General features: G+C 31.0%; 1 protein-coding gene across 2 annotated transcripts; it reads right to left on the bottom strand.

Moving 5' to 3' along the window:
• Nucleotides 1–3,544: 3,544 nt before the first annotated feature.
• On the bottom strand, nt 3,545–21,836 carry LOC139512208 (WD repeat-containing protein 47-like). 2 transcript variants are annotated; one of them, XM_071299643.1, is made up of 10 exons: nt 20,176–21,836; nt 18,329–18,775; nt 17,541–17,822; nt 13,976–14,079; nt 13,531–13,694; nt 12,221–12,387; nt 11,599–11,769; nt 9,368–9,490; nt 8,706–8,924; nt 3,545–7,890 (listed from the first exon to the last, which is right to left on the bottom strand). In XM_071299643.1, the coding sequence occupies exons 1-10, from the start codon at nt 21,692–21,694 to the stop codon at nt 7,745–7,747; spliced, it is 3,342 nt and encodes a 1,113-aa protein (XP_071155744.1). In that variant the 5' UTR covers nt 21,695–21,836; the 3' UTR covers nt 3,545–7,744. The 2 variants fall into 2 exon arrangements, with proteins under 2 accessions (XP_071155744.1, XP_071155745.1); XM_071299644.1 differs by lacking the exon at nt 17,541–17,822 and having other exon boundaries at nt 4,900–7,890; nt 20,176–21,823.
• Between the last annotated feature and the right edge of the window lie 1,334 nt (nt 21,837–23,170).

Raw genomic sequence — 23,170 nt, 5'->3', positions numbered from 1 at the left:
GTTGGATTTTGTCTGATGCTTGGTCCGTTTCTGTGTGTGTTACATTGTAGTGTTGTGTCGTTGTTCTCCTCTTATATTTAATGCGTTTCCCTCAGTTTTAGTTTGTTACCCCGATTTTGTTTTTTGTCCATGGATTTATGAGTTTGAACAGCAGTATACTACTGTTGCCTTTATGTACTTAACAATTGTTCCATACACCAAACATAGCTGACCTATTGCTTATCGTACTTAAAATACAGATCAAAACACTAAACTCACAGGTCAGATGAAACCTGCCATCCTGACGTTTTTTTTTTAACCCTTTACCATCATTCCATATTTAGTTGACCTACTGATTATAGCATCCGAGCAACGGAACTAATTACATAACTTAAACCTTGAGGTAGACAAGTCAACCCTGTATGATGGACATGTGTGCGATGCAAGAAATAGTTTTAATAGTTATCAAAGGTACCAGGATTATAATTTATTACGCCAGACGCGCGTTTCGTCTACATAAGACTCATCAGTGACGCTCATATCAAAATTTTTAAAAAGCCAAACAAGTCGAAGAGCATTGAGGATCCAAAATTCCAAAAAGTTGTGCCAAATACGGCTAAGGTAATCTAAGAACATCCTTAGTTTTTTGAAAAATTCAAAGTTTTGTAAACAGGAAATTTATGAAAATGACCATGTTATTGATATTCATGTCAACACCGAAGTGTTGACTACTGTGCTGGTGATACCCTCGGGGTATAAGTGAGAAATTCACATGACAAACATTTCAATCAATCGCTAAAACCATGAAAATTAGGTCTAAAACACTTGCTGTATGACAGACGGAAATTTTGTAACATAAGGTATCTGCAAACAAGATATGAAGCATCAAGGGCTACTACCTCCTATAGTATATATCTTTGTGCGTACAGTTTATGTCGCGGTTGAGTGTAAAAATACTGGTTCAGTCCATACACCAAAATAGGTAAATGACAGTCTTAAAAAATAGTTCGTCTGCAATTTTGTCTGCAATGTTCAGCTGAAAACACAAAGATTACTATAGCGTTCCTCCTTATGCTGTTTACTGGTACCACGAACGCTCTAATCAAAATGAGTTTCAACAGCAAATACACCAAAGACAAAGTGTTGCCAGTTTTGAAACAACAAGGTCCCTGCAAAAAACAATGCCAGAGTATAAGAAAACCAGGTGCTCCGCAGGGCGCAGCTTTATACGACCGCAGAGGTCGAACCCTGAACAGTTGGGGCAAGTATGGACACAACATTCAAGCTTGATACAGCTCTGAATTTGGATTGTGATCAAATTCTTGACATAATATGAGTTTCTGACACAAAACAAATGTCAAGTTCTTACAAATTTATTATGCAATATTGTGCAATTAAAGATTTCTTCTTCAAACTTTTCAAAAATTTGGAATTTGAGAAATTTTGGAAAAAAATTGAAACTTCTACCACCCCTTTTTTTTTAAATAAGTCCAAAACCTGACATTTCTTCATACATTATTTATAAGAAGTGTAAAGGAGGTAAATCCGAACATATCAAACATTGTTAACTGTTTTTTATTTACTTCCCTTACACTGCTTTTAAATTGTCTTACCTGTCCATTGTCCAGAAAAACCTAGTTTCCCCCCTTTTTTGCCCCTAATTCCAAAACGTTTTGAGTCATAACCCCCCAAAGTCATACTAACCATCCCTTAACAGTATGGAAACTTGTGGTATAATTTCAGAGAGATTTGTCCACTTAAACACAAGTTATTGTTTGAAAATTAATAAAATACTTATTTTGGACCCCCTTTTTGGCCCCCAATTCAAAAACTATTGGGACTAAAAAAACCAAAATCAAACCCAACCTTCCTTTAGTGGTATTGAAACTTCTGTTAAAAATTTATAGAGATCCATTCTCTAAATCTAAAGTTATAGTCCTGAAAACCTAGTTTTCCCCTTTTTTTTGCCCCTAATTTTGCCTTTTTTAGCCCCTAATTCCAAAACATTTTGAGCCATAAACCCCCAAAGTCATTACTAACCATCCCTTCATGGTATGGAAATTTGTGGTATAATTTCATAGAGATTCATACACTTAAAGACAGGTTATTGTTTGAAAACTACAAAATTGCTTATTTTGGGCCCCCTTTTTGGCCCCTAATTCCTAAACTATATTTGGAACCATAACCCCCAAAATGAATCCCAACCTTCCTTTTGTAGTATTAAACCTTCTGGTAAAAATTAATAGAGATCCATTCTCTAATTCTAAAGTTATAGCCCTGAAAACCTAGTTTTCCCCTTTTTTGCCCTAATTTTGCCTTCTTAGCCCCTAATTTCAAAACATTTTGAGCCATAAATCCCCAAAGTCATTACTAACCATCCCTTCATGATATGGAAATTTGTGGTATAATTTCAGAGAGATTCATACACTTAAACACAAGTTATTGTTTGAAAACTACAAAATTGCTTATTTTGGGCCCCCTTTTTGGCCCCTAATTTCTAAATTATGTTTGGAACCATAACCCCTAAAATAAATCCTAACCTTCCTTTAGTGGTATTAAACATTCTGGTAAAAATTTATAGAGATCCATTCACTAAATCTAAAGTTATTGTCTGGAAACTAATGTGTCTTCAAAGGACGACGCAGACGACGACATACCATTATACGACGCAAAATTTTTTTTGCGGTCGTGTAAAAAAAACATACATACACATAAATATATGTCTCCATATGTACCATTTAAGCCATATAATTAATTGGCATCACACTGTATTTTGGAATCATATCATGGAACGCTTAAGAATCATAAAGTATTGTTGTATTTATCATTAAAATAATGATTAATGAAATCGTAGGTGTACAATACATAGTCATTATTGTGTATAGATCTATTGAAAATTCAGGACTTTATACTTACCGGTAACAGCACCGGTAGCCTATTACTGAGAGTTGTAAATTTGTAGCGTAAATGTAAATATGTAGTTTTTTAAGAATAGAAAATACATAAAGATCTATCGCTTTTCATTCTTATAAACTAAGCCAGTAACAAAGAGGTATATATCAATATGATCTAATATTAACTTGGACCTAAAAAGGCAATAATCTTTCACTAATGTGCTTTGTCTATATGCCCTTTTGTGGTTCTTTATAGCATGTGAGTTTGTTTGTTTTATAGTGGTTAAGATTAGAACACAATGTTGACTGTTGTACCCCCCTTTTTGACATTTTTACCTATTATGTCTGTTTGTTTTGTTCACACATTGTTGTCAATATAATGGAATTTAATGTTCAAGTAAAACAGAAACATTCAGGTAACTTAACCTAGTTTTACAATTTTACAACTGTCTTGCCGGAGCAATATAATATCAAAAGCTGTTTTTTCAAACATTTTATCTTGTTCCAATAAAACTTAAATTAACACAAAAAAATATGATTAAGTTTCAACTCGATATAATTTCACAATTTTTCTAAAGCATATGGTAATTTTCCTTTTCGTGTATTTTACATCTTGGTCATTTAATCCAGATTATTATTTGCTCAACTTTGATCACAAATACAACTGAAACTTATTTCACGTATAATTTTATTTGCAGCAGACATTTTCAAATACACAAAGCATAAGTATGATAGCAGATCACTCTTTCAACATTCATAATAATGTATGATAACTTGTGTAGATTCTTAACATGTGACTTACATATGCATAAAAATATGCCTACATTCCTGAAATTCTTTTTCAAAGAATAAGTATTTGTAAATTCCATAAAATCCACATGCAAAAAATGTGACTTTAATATATTTTACATGTTTTACACCAACACTGTGCAATACTTAAATTTTATCATTCAAAAATGTACTTTCTATTTCCAGTTTAATATAGGGTAAGTAATTTGTGCTCCTAAACATCTTCAACCTAACTATGCTGAGCAAAAAAATTGAAAACAACACGTTTAATAATTTTATACGTCCGAGGTGTCAAATTTTCAAAAACTCATCTCAAAAAAGGAATAGTTAATCCCTAAGAGGTTTTTTTCTACTGGAATAGTTGTTGAAAATCCTTTTTTCTTTATTTCTATGATTTTATCTTAGTTTTACAGTTAAGGTTAAAGTTTTAAAAAATCAATCAAATTTAATTAATACAACCACTTATTAAAGAATTAGTTAAACAGCGTTGGCAAGCTTTGATAGATTATATTGTACATACAATCAAGTGCATTGATAAATATACATCAACTTTTACAGGACAAAATACTTATACCAAAACAATGGTGATTTTCTCTAGCAAAATGTGAGATCTTACCTCCTTAATATGCAAATTATCTCAGAAGGCAGGCTCTAACAACATTAATTAATAAGAATCAAGAGGCTCCTAGTGTAGAGTTGACACTTGTTAATTGCAATGCAAAAACAATTAGTATGTGTTAGGAAGTGAAGCATTTGCAGAATATTTTCATTCACAGAGCAAGATTTTTTTGTTTCCTTTCAGACAGTCTAAACAAAAGGCCTCAAAAATGAAAAATAATCCCAGCACAAGGTATTTGCTGATTGTCAAAGACATTTCAGTGACTGTAAAGATAAAGATGAAGAACAGTAACAAAAGAGAAGGCTTAATAAGAACCATTAGCTGGCCCTGAAATCGAAAAAGTAGTGAAATTCTCAATTCCTTTCAAATGAATAAATGTTTGATTGAGAACTAGGGGGGGTGGGGTATTGGAGAGATATTAGACTGAGAGAAATATGGTTTAAAAAAAATCTGGTAATTTTAGAAAAGGTATATAGGTAGTTAAAACAAAAACACCTACACCTACATTTACTACAGTTTGAAAAGTTGTTACAATATTGTTGTTCTTAGAAAACTTTCAAGATAATAAGAACATTGAGACAGTTGGTAATGTGTGATATAGAGCGAAATATGCAAATCTTACAATACTGATTCATAAGTTATCTATTTCTGTTTAATATCACTCTATCATAAACATCTTTAATATTAAATATACTATTTATTCTTATCTTGCAAATAAAATATATTTGTTAACTATTAAACCTTTTTGAACAACTAGACTAATACGTGAAATAGCAATGATATAGAAAAAAATACTGTATGATGGTATATTATATGGGTGGAAGATTTTGCTTTCAGATGTGTTAAAAGGTTTCTCAAAAGTTCACATAACGGCAAACACTCTTACTATGCAAGGTAATGGAACACTACTTTGAAATTTAAACAACCATAAACTTTACACTCCAAATACATGCTATCCCTTTCATTCATTCAGATAAGCAAATAATAAATACATCTGCACAAATTTAGACAAAACAGGAAAATTCTATATTTCATAACATTTTAATCATTTTACATTCTAAAAAAAAAATAAACGTAATAATGACAAATCAGAATATGTCTTGAAAAAAATAAGCCTCATTTTTTTTAGATTTGAAAATTCATCTACCTCCAGTGGTAGAATCTATATGGATTTATTTTAAGGGAAACTTTAATTCTTAATACTTATGACATACATAAGAGAATCATCTTTCAGACCTATGTATAAGCATTAGCCTAGTGAAATTTATCTTGACACATACAAGAGAAATACACACAGTATAAATATGTGTTTATAAACAAATGATGAAAGAAGTATATAAAATAAATTTATACAAACATACAGAAAGCACTTGAAATGATCTTTGGACGTTACATTTCTGGGACAGATATTGTAGAATTTCATGTCAAATATAAATAAATAATAAACAAAAACAAAAAAACACATTTGATAAAGCAATTAAACTGAGATCATAATAAACTATAAATATAAAACATCAAAAAAATAATGGCAAGAGACAGATCTGTTTGCACATTAACAAAAAATCTTACTCGTACATGTATTTCAATTCTGTGATGAATCCAGTGGATTAGCATGGATTATTTCATCATTGGAGTCAAACACACCATAACATACAAGTAAGATTTTATGCATCATGTGTTTTTTGCATAGTTAAAACCAGTTCTATATAGCAGAAGTACTTTTAGCAACAATATACAGTAGAATCTGTCTATCATGACATCTTCTGGATGGAAATTTGTTTAAAAATAAGACAGAGATCTTGTTTAAATAGGATATAATACATATTCTAATTTTTATATAAATAAACTAACTATAGATACCAGAATTCAAATTTTATATTTATGCCAGACATGTGTCAGTTATAAATATTAATGTTCAATAAATATTTCACACACAGCTTGCTAGATTATGGTGAGTTTATCTGAACAGGTTTCACTGTTATGGAAGAAATTACATTAATGAAAAAAACAATCAATGTTTAAAATCCATTACACTGTATGTAGCACTTTACTCAAAACTATTAGGACAAGTACAGCAATACAGAAAATTTTTTTTTCTTATTGGTTTTATGAACAATCTTATGTTTATTCAAGTAAATTGACTGCATTTTTCTAATATTTCTACTTATTAATAATGTATTCTGAATACTTTTTGGCCTACTATAATTATATTGTCAAATTTATTGGTACATATACAGAATATATTTTCATAATTCATGCCCCTCCCTTAAAACTTTGTTAAAGTGTTATTAAGAAGGCACCTTATCAATAATGAACAATGAACCTGTAAAACAACGAGATAGCATATTCTTATTTTTACAGTGATGTGGTTTACTGAGCCTGTTATTGTAGATATGATCCTTGAAAACGTATCAATCTTTTATATAAACTTTTGTCTAAAAGGTTAACAATTCAGCACTGTTAATAAGCTCTTTGAATATTTATCTTATCAGTATATCTGATGTGAAATTAGCTCATTGGCAATCATACCACATCATCTGTTTATCATATTTTTACATTTTTATACTTACTTTTTTGAATGCTATATAGAAATGATTAAAATGTCAAATGGTGACAATGAAATAGATCATATTTTTGATACATTTAAAGGAATTCTGTGAATACGATGATATGGATTATGATTGTTCTGCCCAAAAATTCTAAATTTTACTCTAACCAAAACCTTAACACTAACCCACTTGCCTAAATGAAATGTTCCATAAAAGTTATGCATATAGTCAAGTTCAGGAGGGATTCATGTAAAGTATTATATTGTCAATAGAAAACTTTTCTCTATTGACATCATTATTTTCTGATACAGGTTAATTATTTACAGATGTTTGAACTAATTAAAGGTCTGTTTTAGACAAATATATTACCTATCAAATTTTTGTTTAATGTACTACAAAATTTGAAATATTCAATGGAAAACTTATAAACTGAATATAGTTTGAGAAGAGGTTAAATTTATACCCATACTTTCTCATTTGTAAAACTGAGACATATTTCTATTGTAGCTTAGTATTGAAAATCTTAAAAAATCTTAACAAAAACATAAAAAAACTTAGTAAACATTATTATTTATAGGCACTAATGATTTCTTGAAAGTTTATTAGAATTCAGGAAATAGTTAAGGAGATATTGCAGATGAAAAAGTTACGGACCAATGGATACAATACTCACTAAAGATCTATGCTTTACTACTAAATTAACAAATAAATACACACAAAAAATCAATAAATAAATATATTACATCTTGCAATGGATCAGATCTATACCAACACTATAATGTCACCATGAACACATTGAAACTTCTGTAACCTCCTCAATACTCTTTCTTATAAATACACCCGTGTATCACTAAGCATAACAATAAAAGAAAGACAAAGGCCTGAGCAGTTATATACAGGCTATTGTTTGTACTCTAGACTACTGGAAGACCCCAACATACTGCAGTTTTATCAGCACCTGTTGTAACAAATGCTAGTTGAGAGGGATGCCATCTACACTGCAGAGCTTTATCTTGATGTTCTGCAACAACTACACTCGGTAAAGGCTTTAATAAGTCACCTAAAATAGAAACATGAGTAAATATCATTTTTTGTAGTAAAAAAAACCTTGAACAATGTGCAAGTTTTGCTTTTACAATGACTTCATTTGAAATGAATGCTTTTTATATCTTCATGAATATTCAAGGAATTTAAGACATCAGATGTAAAATTCAACCAATAACTTATTTACGCATCATTATAAATATAATGGAATTTGATGTGATTGTCATACAAGTGAGAGGTTTAGCGCTATAAAACCAGGTTCAATCCACCATTTTCTACATTTGAGAATGCCTGTACCAAGTCAAGAATATGACAGTTGTTGTCCATTCATTTGATGTGTTTTATCATTTGAATTTTACATTTGATTAGGAACTTTCCATTTTGAATTTTCATCGGATTTCAGTATTTTGTTATTTTACTTTTTGTTACATTTTTCATGTGCTCCTCTAATTTTTCAGTTTATCTATAATATCTTGTCATGATCAAAGAAAGAAGTTGGCTTTCAGTATTTAAAACAAAACATTAGAATGAGCTGTTTGATGATAATTCTTTCATCTTTATATCAATTAAAATTAAGTTCTTTAAATGAAATAAAGACCTGAACTGGGAGTGCATTGGCAAGGCTCTGTGTTGAAGATGGTACTTTGTCCAATTATGGTTTACTTTTATATATTGTGACTTGCTTGGAGAGTTGTCTCATTGGCACTCGTACCACATCTTCTTAAATCTATTGACTCTTAATGTGAACAGCAAATTCAGATTGATTGAGAGCCATCTTTTCCAATACACTTGAACAGTTTTGAAATGAATCATTATTAAACACAGGCTTACCATGCAAATCTGTCAAAACAACCTTTTGATCATATGAAGTAGACAAAAGATAGTATGCATTCATCGAAAATCTTGCTGATCTACATTCCCCTTTGTGCGGTTTAAAGTTCTGTATCCCTCGGGAGCCTCTAATGTCATACAGCATTATACTGCCATCTTCGTGACCAGAAGCTAGCAGACGTCCAGAGGGATCTATGCAAACAGATGCAAATGCACTTCCTGAAAACAAAAATATTGTCCTACAGTCAGTAATCTTAATTCATAATATTACCTCCCCTGAAATTTCTAAAAAATGTGATCTTTTCAATGTTTGTTCTATTTTAGCAAGGACATTTTTAATTATAAATTCACAAGAAACTGTTCTCCTGAATTGTTGAAATACAATCTTTTAAAGTGTTCTCTGTAGCCCCTATGATTGCTGTAAGCATTTAATGACATTAAATGGAGAAGATGGAACATGCATATTCAAAATTCTAGACAAAATCTTAAAGTCTTGAAAAAAGTAAAAGATATTTGAACGGTCATAATCTTTTTATTTAAATATTTTCCTCAACACTCAAAATATTAAATACAAACAAAAATATCTGAATTTAAGATAACTAAAATCATTCAGATAGAGACAACAACTATATTGACTCAAAGAGGTTTTGTCTGAGTTTTACCTGTCGCACTAGGTACAACTGTAATAGCTGTTGAAGCTCTAAGGTCCCAGAATCTGGCAGTCTTGTCTTGTGACCCACTGACAAACATACAGCCACCTGTTGTATGTAAGGAATAAACATGTCCTGCAATATGAAAATAAAAGTTTACTGTGACTTATATATTCCAGTTTACTGAGGATAGAGTTCAGTACAAACACAAAACACTCAAGCTTTGTTAGTTTACATTGATGAATATTCAAATTTGAATCTAGCTTAAGGTAGTACCTAACACTACAGGGAGATAACTCTGTAAAGTCAGCTAAACGCTTTAATTATATTGTGTTGTAAACGGAATATTAAGCTTCTCAATGTGTTTGTCAAACTGCTACATAACCAGTGTAATTTTTCTGACAAAACGCTAGGTTCAAAATTTTTGAAATTTTTATATTTTTGTTAAAGGGTCAAAGTAAATACTTTGACAAAATTTTATGAAAATTAAACGAGCCAAATTAATTTGAGTGGAAGTGTTGGGTACCCTCGAGGGGTACCATCTTAAAATGTCTTGATAGTCAAAAAATTAATAACAAACAAGTCATATAGACAATTCTGAAGAAATAATACACTGCCATAACTTCGCAAACATTTTTTTTAACATCCTCAACCGCTATGCAATCTATAAGTATTCATTTCTTATATCTTAATTAAATGAGTTATAGAAAAACATACTTAATATTAGGTAATGCAAATTTATGTTAACCTCTATGATCTCAAATATAATCTCATCAAAATGTGCAGTTTAAAAAAAGATGTGATTTTATTGTCAACCTTTCCAATACAATTCTTTGGCTGAAGGTAAGTATTTTTTACTCAATAATTAAAATACTTCTATTTAAATATTTATGTATACTTTATGAATCATTTTTTGATATTGAAATTAATAACAAGTGACACTGCAATGAATTATTGCTTTTTTTTTAGTAGATATTTAAAATCTACAAAAATTTTAAACAAGATTATTTTGAGTTATTTCCCTTGATATGTCACGATACAACATTTTATGTTTATTTTGATAATAAACAATTGATGGGCTATTTTATTCATATATGCGAACTCTTATTACAATTTGTGGTCTTACAATATTAATTAGTTTTAACAAATTATCATTTCAAAGGAAAATTTGAATAGGAAAACTTTAATATTGACTCAGTTAGTTCATTTAATTTGAAAATTCTACAGCAAAAATAGACCTATAGTAAAGTCTATGTATTGGATACCTAAATTACATAAAGTTTTTGAGCTTTGCTTGCTGATGAGCAAGTCACAAAATATAATTATTAAAGTAACGATGAGATAAAAGTGAAAAAAAGGTTCTTGTTGGTAAAATCAAAATTATTTAATCACCTATAAATTAAACAACTAATTATATTAAAGCAGCATATATTCATTATTTTGGTCACAATCTCATCCTATATCCAATTATAGATATCATAGGATTTTACTTGCTGTAAAACTTGGAATGAGATCTTTTCTTTTATCCTTGTTTTTTTTTTTTTTAACTCTATCCACTTTTTGATATGGGACGAGCTCTGACGTCCCACGGCCCCAGCTTGTCTGGCAAAACAGCCGTTGGACGTCAGAGTAATCTCGGACTAACCCTCTAGCAGTTATTCATTTGGAAGAAATGAAAAATGAAGGTGTAAAAATAAGTATATTATGAGAGTAAGATTCTTTAAAAGTTTAACAAAGTCTGTTAAGCAGTTCAGTAGCAATAGCAGATACAAAATGGACTGAATGACAGAAAAGTAAACATAAAGACGTCCTATCCATATATACTGCCCTCTTCAGTCTTAGTTTCTTATGAGTATCTGCTAGGTATTATTTGATAGATTTATAAAACCTTGTTGATTTTTAAATTCATAGCATCAAAAAGTTGCCCTTCATTTATTGTTGAAATGACCAAAAAAATCTCTTACTGTGGATTCATTTATTTTCGTGGGTACCAATTTTCGTGGATTATAGAAGTGTTACAAGTTCGTGGATCTTTTATTTCGTGGTTTTAAAGAAGTCTGCATATAATCCTATTGAAAATCTGTTATTCGTTTAACATTTAATTTCGTGGTTCACCTGTATCCACGAAATCCACGAAAATTGGTATCCAACGAATAATAATGAATCCACAGTATTTTATACTTAAAATGTGCTTTGCACTTATCATTTGTATCTTTGATGGAAATTCCTGCTTCCCTCTTTACCTGAATGTCCCATCATTGCCCTAACAGGCATTCCTGTTTCACAATCTGTTACATAGATTTTACAATCACCAGCTCCGCCACTGACCAGTAAAGATGATCTATTTATGGTATCTTGCATAAAAACTAAATCTCTGATAGTACCATCATGACAGGTTAATTCCATTTCTGGCCCTGAAAATCAACAGAGAGATGATTTTTCTAGAAATGCCTGTCAATCCAGTGAGACTTTTTTTTGTTCATTATATATATACTTACTCATTAAAGTTGTCAATAATAATTGAAAGATGTTTGAATATTGTCTCAATCTGTACAAATATTGACCTGATTATAAACATTTAAATGGTTGCGTGAACATATGCTATTTTGTTAAGAATATATTTTTTTAAAGAATTTAAAAACTTTTTACTTTTTTGTAACACTGAATAATGCAAGATTTGGTTATCTGACATTGATTTTTACATATATCCATATGGGTCAATCAATTTTTCCCAAATCAAGTTAAGAGGGGGTGATGAGGTCAGTGAAAAAACTATCCTTCATTGAACTTTAGATGTCGTCCCTAACTCTCATATAAATTATATACACCATAAATTAGTCAGTATTGAAAAATTTTGGTCATTACCATCAGTGCCTTTATCTACATCAAACTTGAACATTTTAATGGTCTTATCATTAGATCCACTAGCTATAATATCACCCATAGGACTCCAGGCTGAACAGTATATGGATCCTTTGTGGTGCTTGTTCTTACTATGAACAACTTTGGCATCTTCTACGATACAGTTTTCACTGAAATCAAAAATATCCAAATATGAGTTTATGCATGACATCAGGTACTCAAGAGAATTTTAATCTCACACATTTAAAAACGATTTCACTTGAACTATGCTTTCAAAGAAAAAGATTGAATTTATCTTACTGCACTACTCTTCAAATTTGTACCTTATTTGGCCTGTTTACTTTTTTGATTCAAGCAACACTGATGATTTTTTTGTAGAGAAAACATGTCTGGCATTCAAAATTATAATTCTCTTTTTAAGAGGTTTATTTTGCACAGCAAAGTTAATCATTTTCAATGTTCTTTTGTCAATGAATTATCAACAACAACATACAACAGAGCTACAATCATTTTAATTTAAGGCAACAGTTTGAAATAGAAAGAAAGGTTAAATCTCATAAGTCACCTATCTATTTGGGAACCTTAGTTTTGGGTAAAAAACATATCTAATGATTGAAGAACTGATTACTGGATAATGAAGGATGGCTGCTCAACTTCCATTAATCCTGCTTTGTACTAGACCGTCACTCCAAACTTGATTTTTAATTGAGCTAATTCACGTACAGGATAACAGTATTAAGGAAGACATGTGACTTTACCAGGACACATTGTTCTGATTCCTATCCAACCAGTCTTTGCACTTACTCCTTAATGCTGCATGCTTAGCGAAGAAGTAGCAAATACTAATTATAAAAGGTTTTGTTTGCAACTATTTATAGGAAATGAGTATACTAGGGTGGCCTAAAGTTGTTAAATTCTGTGTCATTATATATGTTATTTTGTTGTTAATTTCTGTGTCATTTGGTCTCTTGTGGAGAGTTGTCTCATTGGCAATCATACCACATCTTATTTTTTACATAAATTTCTACAATACAATTTTATGAACCTATTTCTTTTTTAATGTTTGAACAATTAATGATGTAACCTTTTCCAGCACTATTAATATGTACCTAAAATTTCTCATGTGAAATATTTTGATATTTACTGTCAGTAAAAAGTATCAACACACTTATATTTTTCTATAAACAGAATTGTGAATTTTGTTGACTTAAATCACATCTTGTCTTATATTCCCTTCAGCAAGGAAATTAATAATACCAAATAATGGTGACAATCTTAGCCACATTAAAAATAAACTAATAAATCCAGCAAACCTAAGGTTAGACACATCTGGAAATTCACATATTCTAAGTATTTTGGAGTTTGAACCAACAGCAAACAGGTTCCCTGCAGGATGAAAGGTAACAGTTCTAATAGCTTGAGCATCTTCTAGACTAGCCACTGGTACAAATCTTGGTTTGTTGCTTTTGTTCTCAATCTGAAATTAGTCATGTCATGCACGTATGAATATAGATATGCCCCTAATTCAAACATTGAACTATCCGTCCAGCTTACACATGGATAAGACAGATGTTTCCGTTTTTTTGAAATTCTTAGAAAATATTCAGTTTTCATGTAATTTTTGTATTTTTCTGATAATTTTCTTCAGTTGAGACTAGTAACTAGTCTACAAAGGAATAAGTTAAAACTGTTTGTTTTTAGTATACTAAGAAATCATTTAAAGACATTTCATTGATTAGTCCTTGCATTATTGTTTACCTGTTTTGGTTGCCTTCTTGGACTAGATGTGACTTGTTCTGGACTTGGCTTTGGACTTGCTCTATGTTGGACTGTTGTTGGACTGTCTCTGTGGGGCTTGGTTTCTAAGGAGCAAACACGACATTCATATATATATATAGCATTATGCTACAAAATCATCGTGAATCTTCTTTAGAGTGAAAGAGTAGTATTTTGGCTTTAAACAATTTAAGACTTACATGTAAGTTCAAAAAGCGAGGTAATATAATTATAGATTGGTCTACTTTAAATGATAGTATATGAAATAGAATGTATTATTAAAAGTTGGGAAAAGTATTCTAATGTTGATTTTCTGTATTTATATTCAAAAAATTAAATTTAAATCAAATAAAATGCTTCACTGAGAACAGCCTGATACGACCGCAAAGGTTGAACCCAGAACAATTTGGCCAAGTTTTGACACAATAATTAAGCTTGATAATTTGGATTGTTATAAAAATTTTGACATAATATAGGTTTCTGACACAAAACAAATATCAAGATCTTACAAATCTATTGCGAAATAAAGTGCAAATAAAGATTTCTTCTTGAAACTTTATAAAAATTTTGAGAAAAAAAATTGAACCCCTTAAAAAAATTGGAACCCCCAAAATGCTTGTTTTTGGACCCTTTATTCCTAAACTGTTGGCACCATAACCCCCATAATGAAATTTAATGAATCCAAACCTTCTTCTTGTGGTATCAAACATTGTGGAACAATTTCAGGGCTATTGAAATACTTATACACAAGTTATTATCCTGAAAGTAGAAAAATGCTTGTTTTGGGCCCCTTTTTCTTAACGGTTGGTACCATCATCCCCAAAATCAATCCCAACCTTTCTTTTGTGGTATTGAACCTTCTTATCAAATTTCAAAGAGATCCATTCACGTAAACTAAAGTTATTGTCCAGAAACCAATGTGTCTTCTGACAACGCAGACGACGACAACAACATACCATTATACGATCCCAATTTTTTTTTAGCGGTCGTATTTAAATCAAATAAGATCTCATGATTGGTTATAATTATATTTTGACTGAAGTCTATTAAAATTTGTCCATTGATAGAAATATTAAATTTCAATACAAAAAAGACTGTCCTCTGTAAAAATAAGCAGTAAATAAAACTCCTTGCTGTATCTGTCAAAATCCATGCATATATAAATTAGATTTTATAGGCATTGCATGGAAGGTATATTAATCATTCAGGAAAAGGAAAGCTCATTAATTCCAATTCACACCAAGACAATAAGTATAGTCATAAAGTGATGAGCTCAATTAATAAATAAAAGAATAATTGGTATGCAATACTCTTGTCATTATCATAAATGCATTCCTAAGAGAAATTTCCAGTAAATGTGATTTGCTGTTATGAAAGAAAATGGTTTGAAGTTATTAAATAATAAAATAGATCCTATTAATATTTATACCTTTTCCCAAATGACTTTCTATCTGAATTTACTTTTTTTGTGTGTTTCCTTAAAATAAAAGGTTTCAGGCTCCCATAACGCAAATGGATGAAATTATACTTTTCAAATAAAAAAAAATTGGCAGAAAAAAAATTCCTTATATTTTTTTTGCTCATACATTTTAAAAGCAAAATCATAAAATGCTGAATTCCAAAAACAAGATATTTTTTTTAAATTTTTGACAAAATCAAATTTAAAATCTCTGAGGAATTTTTTTTTTCTTTCTTAAATTTTCTTTTTAACAGTCTTTTGTACCATGCGTACTAGTTGCTATATTTGTCTTAAATTTTTAGAAACATAGTAAATGTAAACAACCATTAACTTAACATTTTCAGCTACGTCAGGTTTGGGTCAATCATTTTGATATACAAGACAAAAAATGTCTTAAAAAAATACTTGTATACATATTTTTGTAAGTGATTGCTGTGAGATACATTAGCACGGGCAAAATTACATTATGTGCCACTAAAAATCTGGAAAATTTAAAACTACTTTCAATGTGAGTCATTTAGGAATAAATGATCTAATGGATATTATTTAAAAGAGTATATAGTTTCAGCTCTTTTTTTCCTTCAGCAGTAGATTAAAAGATTGAGAAAGCAATCTGATGTATTGTTGTTTTATATTGTTGTTTATCAATAAAAACTTAGTTCATCAGATACAAAAATTTCTACGACTGACAAATCATTGTCATATTTCAAAAGGAAATTCTGTTGTGTTTTCCTGAAATCAGTATAAACCAAGAATGATACACCTTTACTACATGTATAAGCACATTCAGAATTAAAAATAAAAATAATAATAAATGCCATAGAAAATATAAGTGAAACAGTGAGGCCAATTAAAATTAATTGCTAGATTTTCATCCCCGCCCGCCCCTCTGAAATTGTCCCGCCACGATTTTTTTTATTTAACAAAAATACGATTTCCGGATTTTATCATGTCCGTTACCGGGAACCATCGATAATTTCGTTTCTTTCAACACTTCCTGTTTCGTTTTTGTATTTCTCCGCGTAATCTAATAACGATATGATTGAGACGACATATTCTGCTGCTCTATTATGACGACATCTACCGAGAATAGAGATTGATAACGAGAAGGGCATGAAATATTCGAGTAACAAGTAAAACGCCTTGTCGTTTAACGCAAATTGCGGTAGTCACAAGTGAATCGAAAACCGTGTTTTTTCTTTATTTATACGATGACTTTGTGTCAGGAAATTTGGACTGTAATTGATATCCAAAGCGCAAGAATCGTAGAACAAATTGGTACAAAAAACATGACTGGATTAAAGAAATTGACACAAGCACGAATTTGTTTGATTTATGACCGTATATTGAGAAAAAAAGTCGACAAACACGCATTTCAATTCCCTTATATTTACCCATGTCTGTTGTTTTTGTTGACAAACAGCAAACACCCTCTGTAACTGTCCAAATACCCTCAATTTGGTCATTAAAAAACTACTTTTTGGTTAAGTTCATGTTTTACATCACATAATTACTTTCCACACTGAGTTTACATTTTATTTTGTACTCATAATACTTGTGTTGCATACAATTGTACCAATACATTTTATTGATTTTATGTGGACTACAAACCATTGCTTAAAAAGCAAAATAAATTTGGTGTAGGTCTAGTCCAACTGAAGAGAGCATTTCTCTTCCCTTTGATGTATACTATAAATAGGTTTCTAAAGCGGCAATTACATGTATAACAGTGGTTGCCAATCATGGATTTCTTTTAAGAGTTTAAAAAATAGTGTCAGATTCCTTATACAACATGTATATACATTATACAAGCTTGTTTTCCACTAGCATATACCCCGCGGTATGAAGAACTTGTGACAAGGGTTTCATATGAAATAAAATTTAAAAAATAAAATCCTCCCACCCGCCCCATGTTTTTCGAAAATTTGGATGAAAATCTACTAATTAATTTTAGTTGGCCTGAACATAAAAAGAATATTTCATGCAAATCAACAGAAAAGCCCTCAATTTGAAAGCAGGACAGAGGTTAATAATTTTCTTTAGTTTTGACCCAGAGGAAATGCATGATACATGCATCATGCAGAATACCTCTGCTTCCAAGGGGGGAAGACCCAGTTTTAGTTTTGTCTAATTTGCTTGGAACTTTCAGTGAATTTGGTCTCGTTGGTGATGTCTTAGATTTGCTTGGGCTGCTCTTTGGAGTGCTAGGTCCTGGACTAGATTTGCTTGGACTGCATTTTGGAGTGCTAGGTCCTGGACTTAGACCTGTTTTTTTGGTTCCTGTCAGTTTTGAACGACAAACTGTGCCAGTGGTTTGAACACTTCCCTTTACTTTTGGTCCACTCCTTCTTGGCAAAGTAGCACTTGAGCCTAACCGTGTAAAAATTAATCATTTTTTTTCTTCAGAATTTGTCACACCTTCTGTCCATACACATGATACATGTACATGTACATGATGTTCAAGTTTCTTGCAATTTTTTTGAATTTAATTACCATCTGAAAATTCTACATGTATTTTTACTAGATCATTTTCAGAACATAAAAAAAATCAATTTATGTACTAGTACATTTATTTTCTTTCATAATTTAGACTACAATTTTTATCTATACCGGTACTTCAAAATATGCCTGATTTTGACATTAAATGCACTTTGAAATTATAAATAATAAATTTTTCAATTCTCTGCAATATACATGTACATGTGTAGCAGTACAATTATTATACTAGGCATATATATATATTGGTATTTAAAATTATAGGATGGACAGCCAGGTTAATTTTCCTTATAATATCCATCTTGAAATATTCTTTTGTTATATTATATACATGTATATTATATATGTAATTCTTTTGTTAGTTTATACATTTCACTTACCAATCTTATTCAAATCAGATTTTTCTGTTGGTATACTGTAAGATATGGACTTGTTTCTTTTATTTGCATCACTTTGACGATCTGAATTTTCTACAATGCTGTTTTGGTCCAGAGTAGAGTTATTTCCCCTTGAACAGTCTTTATTCAAGTTATCTTTCACCTCCTGATTAACTAAGGCCTTTACTGTTTTACTTGTATTAGCCACTGAATTGTTTTTGTCATTCTCAATGAATGTGCCATCTGTTTCACTATCAGAAATATTGTTTGTTAAATCAAAAATAGGGGGTCCTTGGAGGGGTGTTTTATGATTTGATGGTGTTATAAAGGGAGTGAACTGTGGAGTATCCAAGATATTGTAACCTTCATGGGAATAAGGAGTCACTGGTGCTGATACTGGGCCATTTGCCAGAGCCGCCATTCTTTGTGGTGTATCTAAATCGAAATCATCTGAACAAAGAAAATACATACAACATCTATAAATAATATTACACCAAGAAAGTTACATTACAAAAAAATATGATTAAAGTACAGCTCGTGTAGACCTTGTCAGTTTCATTTGCCTAATATGACAAGCCAACTGCAATTCAACTTGAGAAATTGTAATTATATTGAATTCTAAAGCTTACATTTTGTATGTTATCAAGGTACCAAGTTAAGAAAAATTTTATAGTACATGTATTCCGTTTCCTATGATGAAAAAAAACCTGGTATGTCCTCTATACATTTTTTGTACATGGTGGACACATGGAACCATTTCGAAGTTTTCTGACTCTCTGCAAAGTCCCACAAAGGAAGGGTGATAATGAAATTGGACAAGATCACAGGAGCTGTAGTAAACTTAGTATCATAAAAAAATCACAAAAGGTGCTCTCGGAAAAACAGATGTAGCATTTATTTTTCAGTGCATGTTTGGTAAAAGAGAGTTGTTAAATTTATTCTAAATCAAAAGATACACATGTACATGATACATGTATAAAGGTTGTCCGTTGATATCATCTTTATCATACATGTATATGTAGTTTTATATGTTCATGTGTATATTGGTATGAGTGAAGGTGTAATCTTAAACATTTTATAAAATATGGATACAAAATTAAGTAACAATGAATTAATTACATTGTACAAAAGGGTAGATCAAATAAATACAAAATTCTTATCCTTACTGAATCGAAATATTTGCCATAGGACAATAAATACATGTACATGTATTAACAACAATCAATAAGTGAGGTCAGAACTGGAACATGTATTTGGAGAGGAAAGTGAACGATAAACATGATAAAGTATACAACATTTATAAATACAACAATAAATTTAAAATATTAAAATGAAGATAAACTTATAAACACAAAAAGCTCAGTGTTTAAAAAACATGTACATACATGATGTAGATTGAAGTCAAAATAACATTTTTTCAAAAAGAAGAAGATGCATCTACATGTACCAACATGTATATATTAGACAGAACAACATGCTTCCACTAACATGACTAACCACAGCTTTTGTCAAATTTTTCATATATATGCACATCCAACTTGAAAAGGGTTTTTTTTCTTCATTTTTTAATAAGCACAGTAATAAAGCACTATTAATCATGTTAACATTTCACCCTATTTTTTTCAGAATATTAGCAAAAGACATATATCATTAAGGGCTTTAAACATGTGTTAAATGTAATTTCCATTGCATCATGATATGCACGAAGCAAACCAAGACATAATTTTCAGATTTTTTTTTAAGTAAATGTACATGTAGTCAAGAAATGTACAAATCAAAAGGCAATATATATATGTGCAAATACACAAAATAGTGTAATACATGTACTTCAATCATATTACATTCCTTACCCTGTGATTGAAACGGCCTTTCTTGACTCTGAATCACAATTTCATCTTGTCTTCTCATTATCTCCATCAATTCTCTTTGAACTTTCTCTCTCTCCACATCCTGTTTCTCAAGTCTTTCCTTTAATTTTTGCTTTTGTTTTTGGTATTCGTGTAGAAGTTCTGTGCTAGCCGAGACTTCACTGATACTTTCCTTTGTAGAAACTGTCCTAGCTGGGGATTGAGAACGTGGTGACTGTGAATCACCAGTCAAACTTTTCCGTCTAGCTTGAGACATGGGAGGTGTTGCAATTTTTGGTGGTGTTTTTCTACCTGTAGGTTCAATAGAGATTTTCTTAGCAGAGTAAGCATTGGCTGTCTTTAATAATGGTGATTTAGGTTCTTCAGACACACTTATAGATGCTTCTGTATCTAAGACTTCTCCTTGTGAAAACATTCTGTCAATTGACATTAACATTGGGTTTTTATTAGCACCATCCAGACCAAAGCCTGGAGTGATTGATCGTGAGAGAGAACTAGGTGTGTTAATTGACTGTGTCATACTAATAGGTCCTCTCTTTAAAAGTCCAAAAGCAAGACCATCAAACTGGGGGTTTAACGATCTGGTCATGAAGTCAGCCGATCTTGGTCGTGAGGTTGGCACAGCAGAATGAGGAAACATTTTTGGTTTAATTGGAGTTACTAGAATTTGTTCTGACCATGAAGCCTCTAGTGATGGTTTCACTAATGGTTCCACATCAACCTTCAAAGGTTTCTGTTCAAACGGGCAAGAAAATGTTTCTGATGGTATATACTGTAACCAAGATAATAAACTTAAGTCAGCATCACTAAATCCCGAATTACTAAATACCGAAGGAAATGACAACTCTAATTCCTCATTTCCTTCATTACTGGTGCTTGTGGCTTGGGTCTGACAAAACTCAACACATGATTCATACAACATCCCTTTTAGAATCAACTGCATTAGGCGGTCATTTTCAGCAAGTGTTTTTTTCTTTTCAGAAGTTAAAAATTTCTCAATAAATGGACAAACGTCATTAAAACATTTCACTCTAGCATTGCTTGGATTCCAGTTTACGTATTCAGAATGGTCAGAAAGTTTTGGAACAGTCAGTAACAAACATAAAACATTATATTCTTCCTTTGAAGGACAAAGACTTTCAAGACTATTTAGACATTTAACAACTTCATCTACTGTAAGTTCGTAGTTTTGAAATGCACTTGGTTCAGATTTTATACAAAGCAACTCAAGATATTTATGTTTTATGACAATGTACTGAACTTTCTGCAAATCAAAACCATCTATCGAACCAAGAGGTTGAATGAATTCAATGACATCATCCCACTGACCATCTAGGATAAGCTGACGAAGAAATAACATGTCATCTGAGAAAATTCCATTTACAATACCCGTTTCTCTTTCGACCGACAACATGGAGATGTTGAGTTCCCGGTTTTGGAGAAACTCCAATACTAAACGGACAATGTCCGCTTCATTTATTGACAGGCCTGACGATGACATTGCTATGCGTTAGGTTAAACTATTTTCTTCATTGCGATTGACTACTTTCATATAAATTACAAGGGTACAACATTTTCTTCACAACTGTCAAAATTAACATTCCATGTTTTCATTGATTCACAATCCACTTCCGGTGAGAAGCTCTGACTCATTACCAAAATTATATTGTATAAAAGCGTCACGACATCGACCGAAATGCATAAATGCATACATTTACATTGGAAGAGTATACTAACGTGGTCAATATAAAAAGTTATAGCATTGAAATACTGTATGTATATTTTTGCTTTGCTTTTACATTATTCCGTATTTTGAAAAAAACACAAACTTCAAAGCTTTTTTTCTCTCTCTCTTTCAAACAAATACGCGGTATCGGATCTACTCGCCTTGATTACATGTTAACCATGGGTCCTTTTCGTTCGTCCATAGAGTCTGTTAGCCCTGTGTTCGTTCTCCCTATTTAAAAAATGTATCTAAATTAAAGCAGAGCAGCTATGAGATATATAACTTGACTGAACATCTGAAAATATGATTTTTTTTTCAATTTATGACTAAAGTCTCGTTCAATTTTGTCAAAATAAGCTTATACATATTGATAATGAATTATTCACTTGCAAGTGAATAATTCGACTCGACCTCATTGAATCCGTATTCATGTGAACTGCAATTTAATCCCTTTAATAGATAGAATTGGATAACACATGAATTGTTCGTGTAAAGTTATGTAAAGGAAAAGAATGTCAACATTAAAAGTGAAACAAGGAAAATCACTCTTATACAGGGAAAAACGATGATTAACATTTATATTTAGTCTATAATATGAAATTAAACAGACCTAGAACAATCCAGTTGCACGATTTCGTAATATATTTATATCTTTATTTTTTTTTTATTATATCGCTTTTATGACTATCGGAGGTCTTCGGAGGTCAACTCGACAGGTTATTAGATGGCGTCTAGACGGAGCTACATATTATCGAGTCGATCATCCTGTAAATTGTTTATTTTAGACTTTTTATAATTTGGATAAATGTTTTACATCGTTATAAATCAAATATGATAATTTGAGTCATATCGGTGAACATGAATTTGACAGCTAGTGCCCCTTGGGCCACATCTATCTATCAATAAAGATACATATATTGTATTTCAATATTGTACAATGCACATCAAAGGGGAAATAAGAAATTGATTGCGGCAATATTCGGCGAATTTTTCAACAAACTGTAACATAGTCTGTTCAAATAATAAACAGTATACAACTAGAGAACAAATCCAATAAGAAAAAAAGAAAAATCATAGTGAATGGACCCTGGGCGAACATGTATTAGGGCGAACGTGAATCAGGTCGAACGGACCCGGATTCTACAAATATCATTGGTCAGGCATATTTTACTAATGACAGTATTTCAGTGAAGTAATCTAATTTTGTACCTTTGATAACTGTTTGAACTTTGGTCAATAAAAAGTTGATAA

The sequence above is a fragment of the Mytilus edulis genome, chromosome 2 (genome assembly GCF_963676685.1).
Source record: "Mytilus edulis chromosome 2, xbMytEdul2.2, whole genome shotgun sequence".
Classification (NCBI taxonomy): Eukaryota; Metazoa; Mollusca; class Bivalvia; order Mytilida; family Mytilidae; genus Mytilus; species Mytilus edulis.
The sequence above is the reverse complement of the archived record's forward strand: the minus strand, read 5'-3'. Positions and strand labels throughout refer to the sequence as shown.

Coding starts and splice junctions, on each gene's coding strand:
- LOC139512208 (XM_071299643.1), bottom strand. CDS start 21,694: ATGTCATCGTCAGGCCTGTCAATAAATGAAGCGGACATTGTCCGTTTA. Junction 17,823..18,328: donor ATCTGATTTGAATAAGATTG/GTAAGTGAAATG, acceptor TTACACGGTTAG/GCTCAAGTGCTACTTTGCCA. Junction 14,080..17,540: donor TTCCCCCCTTGGAAGCAGAG/GTATTCTGCATG, acceptor TTTGCTCCTTAG/AAACCAAGCCCCACAGAGAC.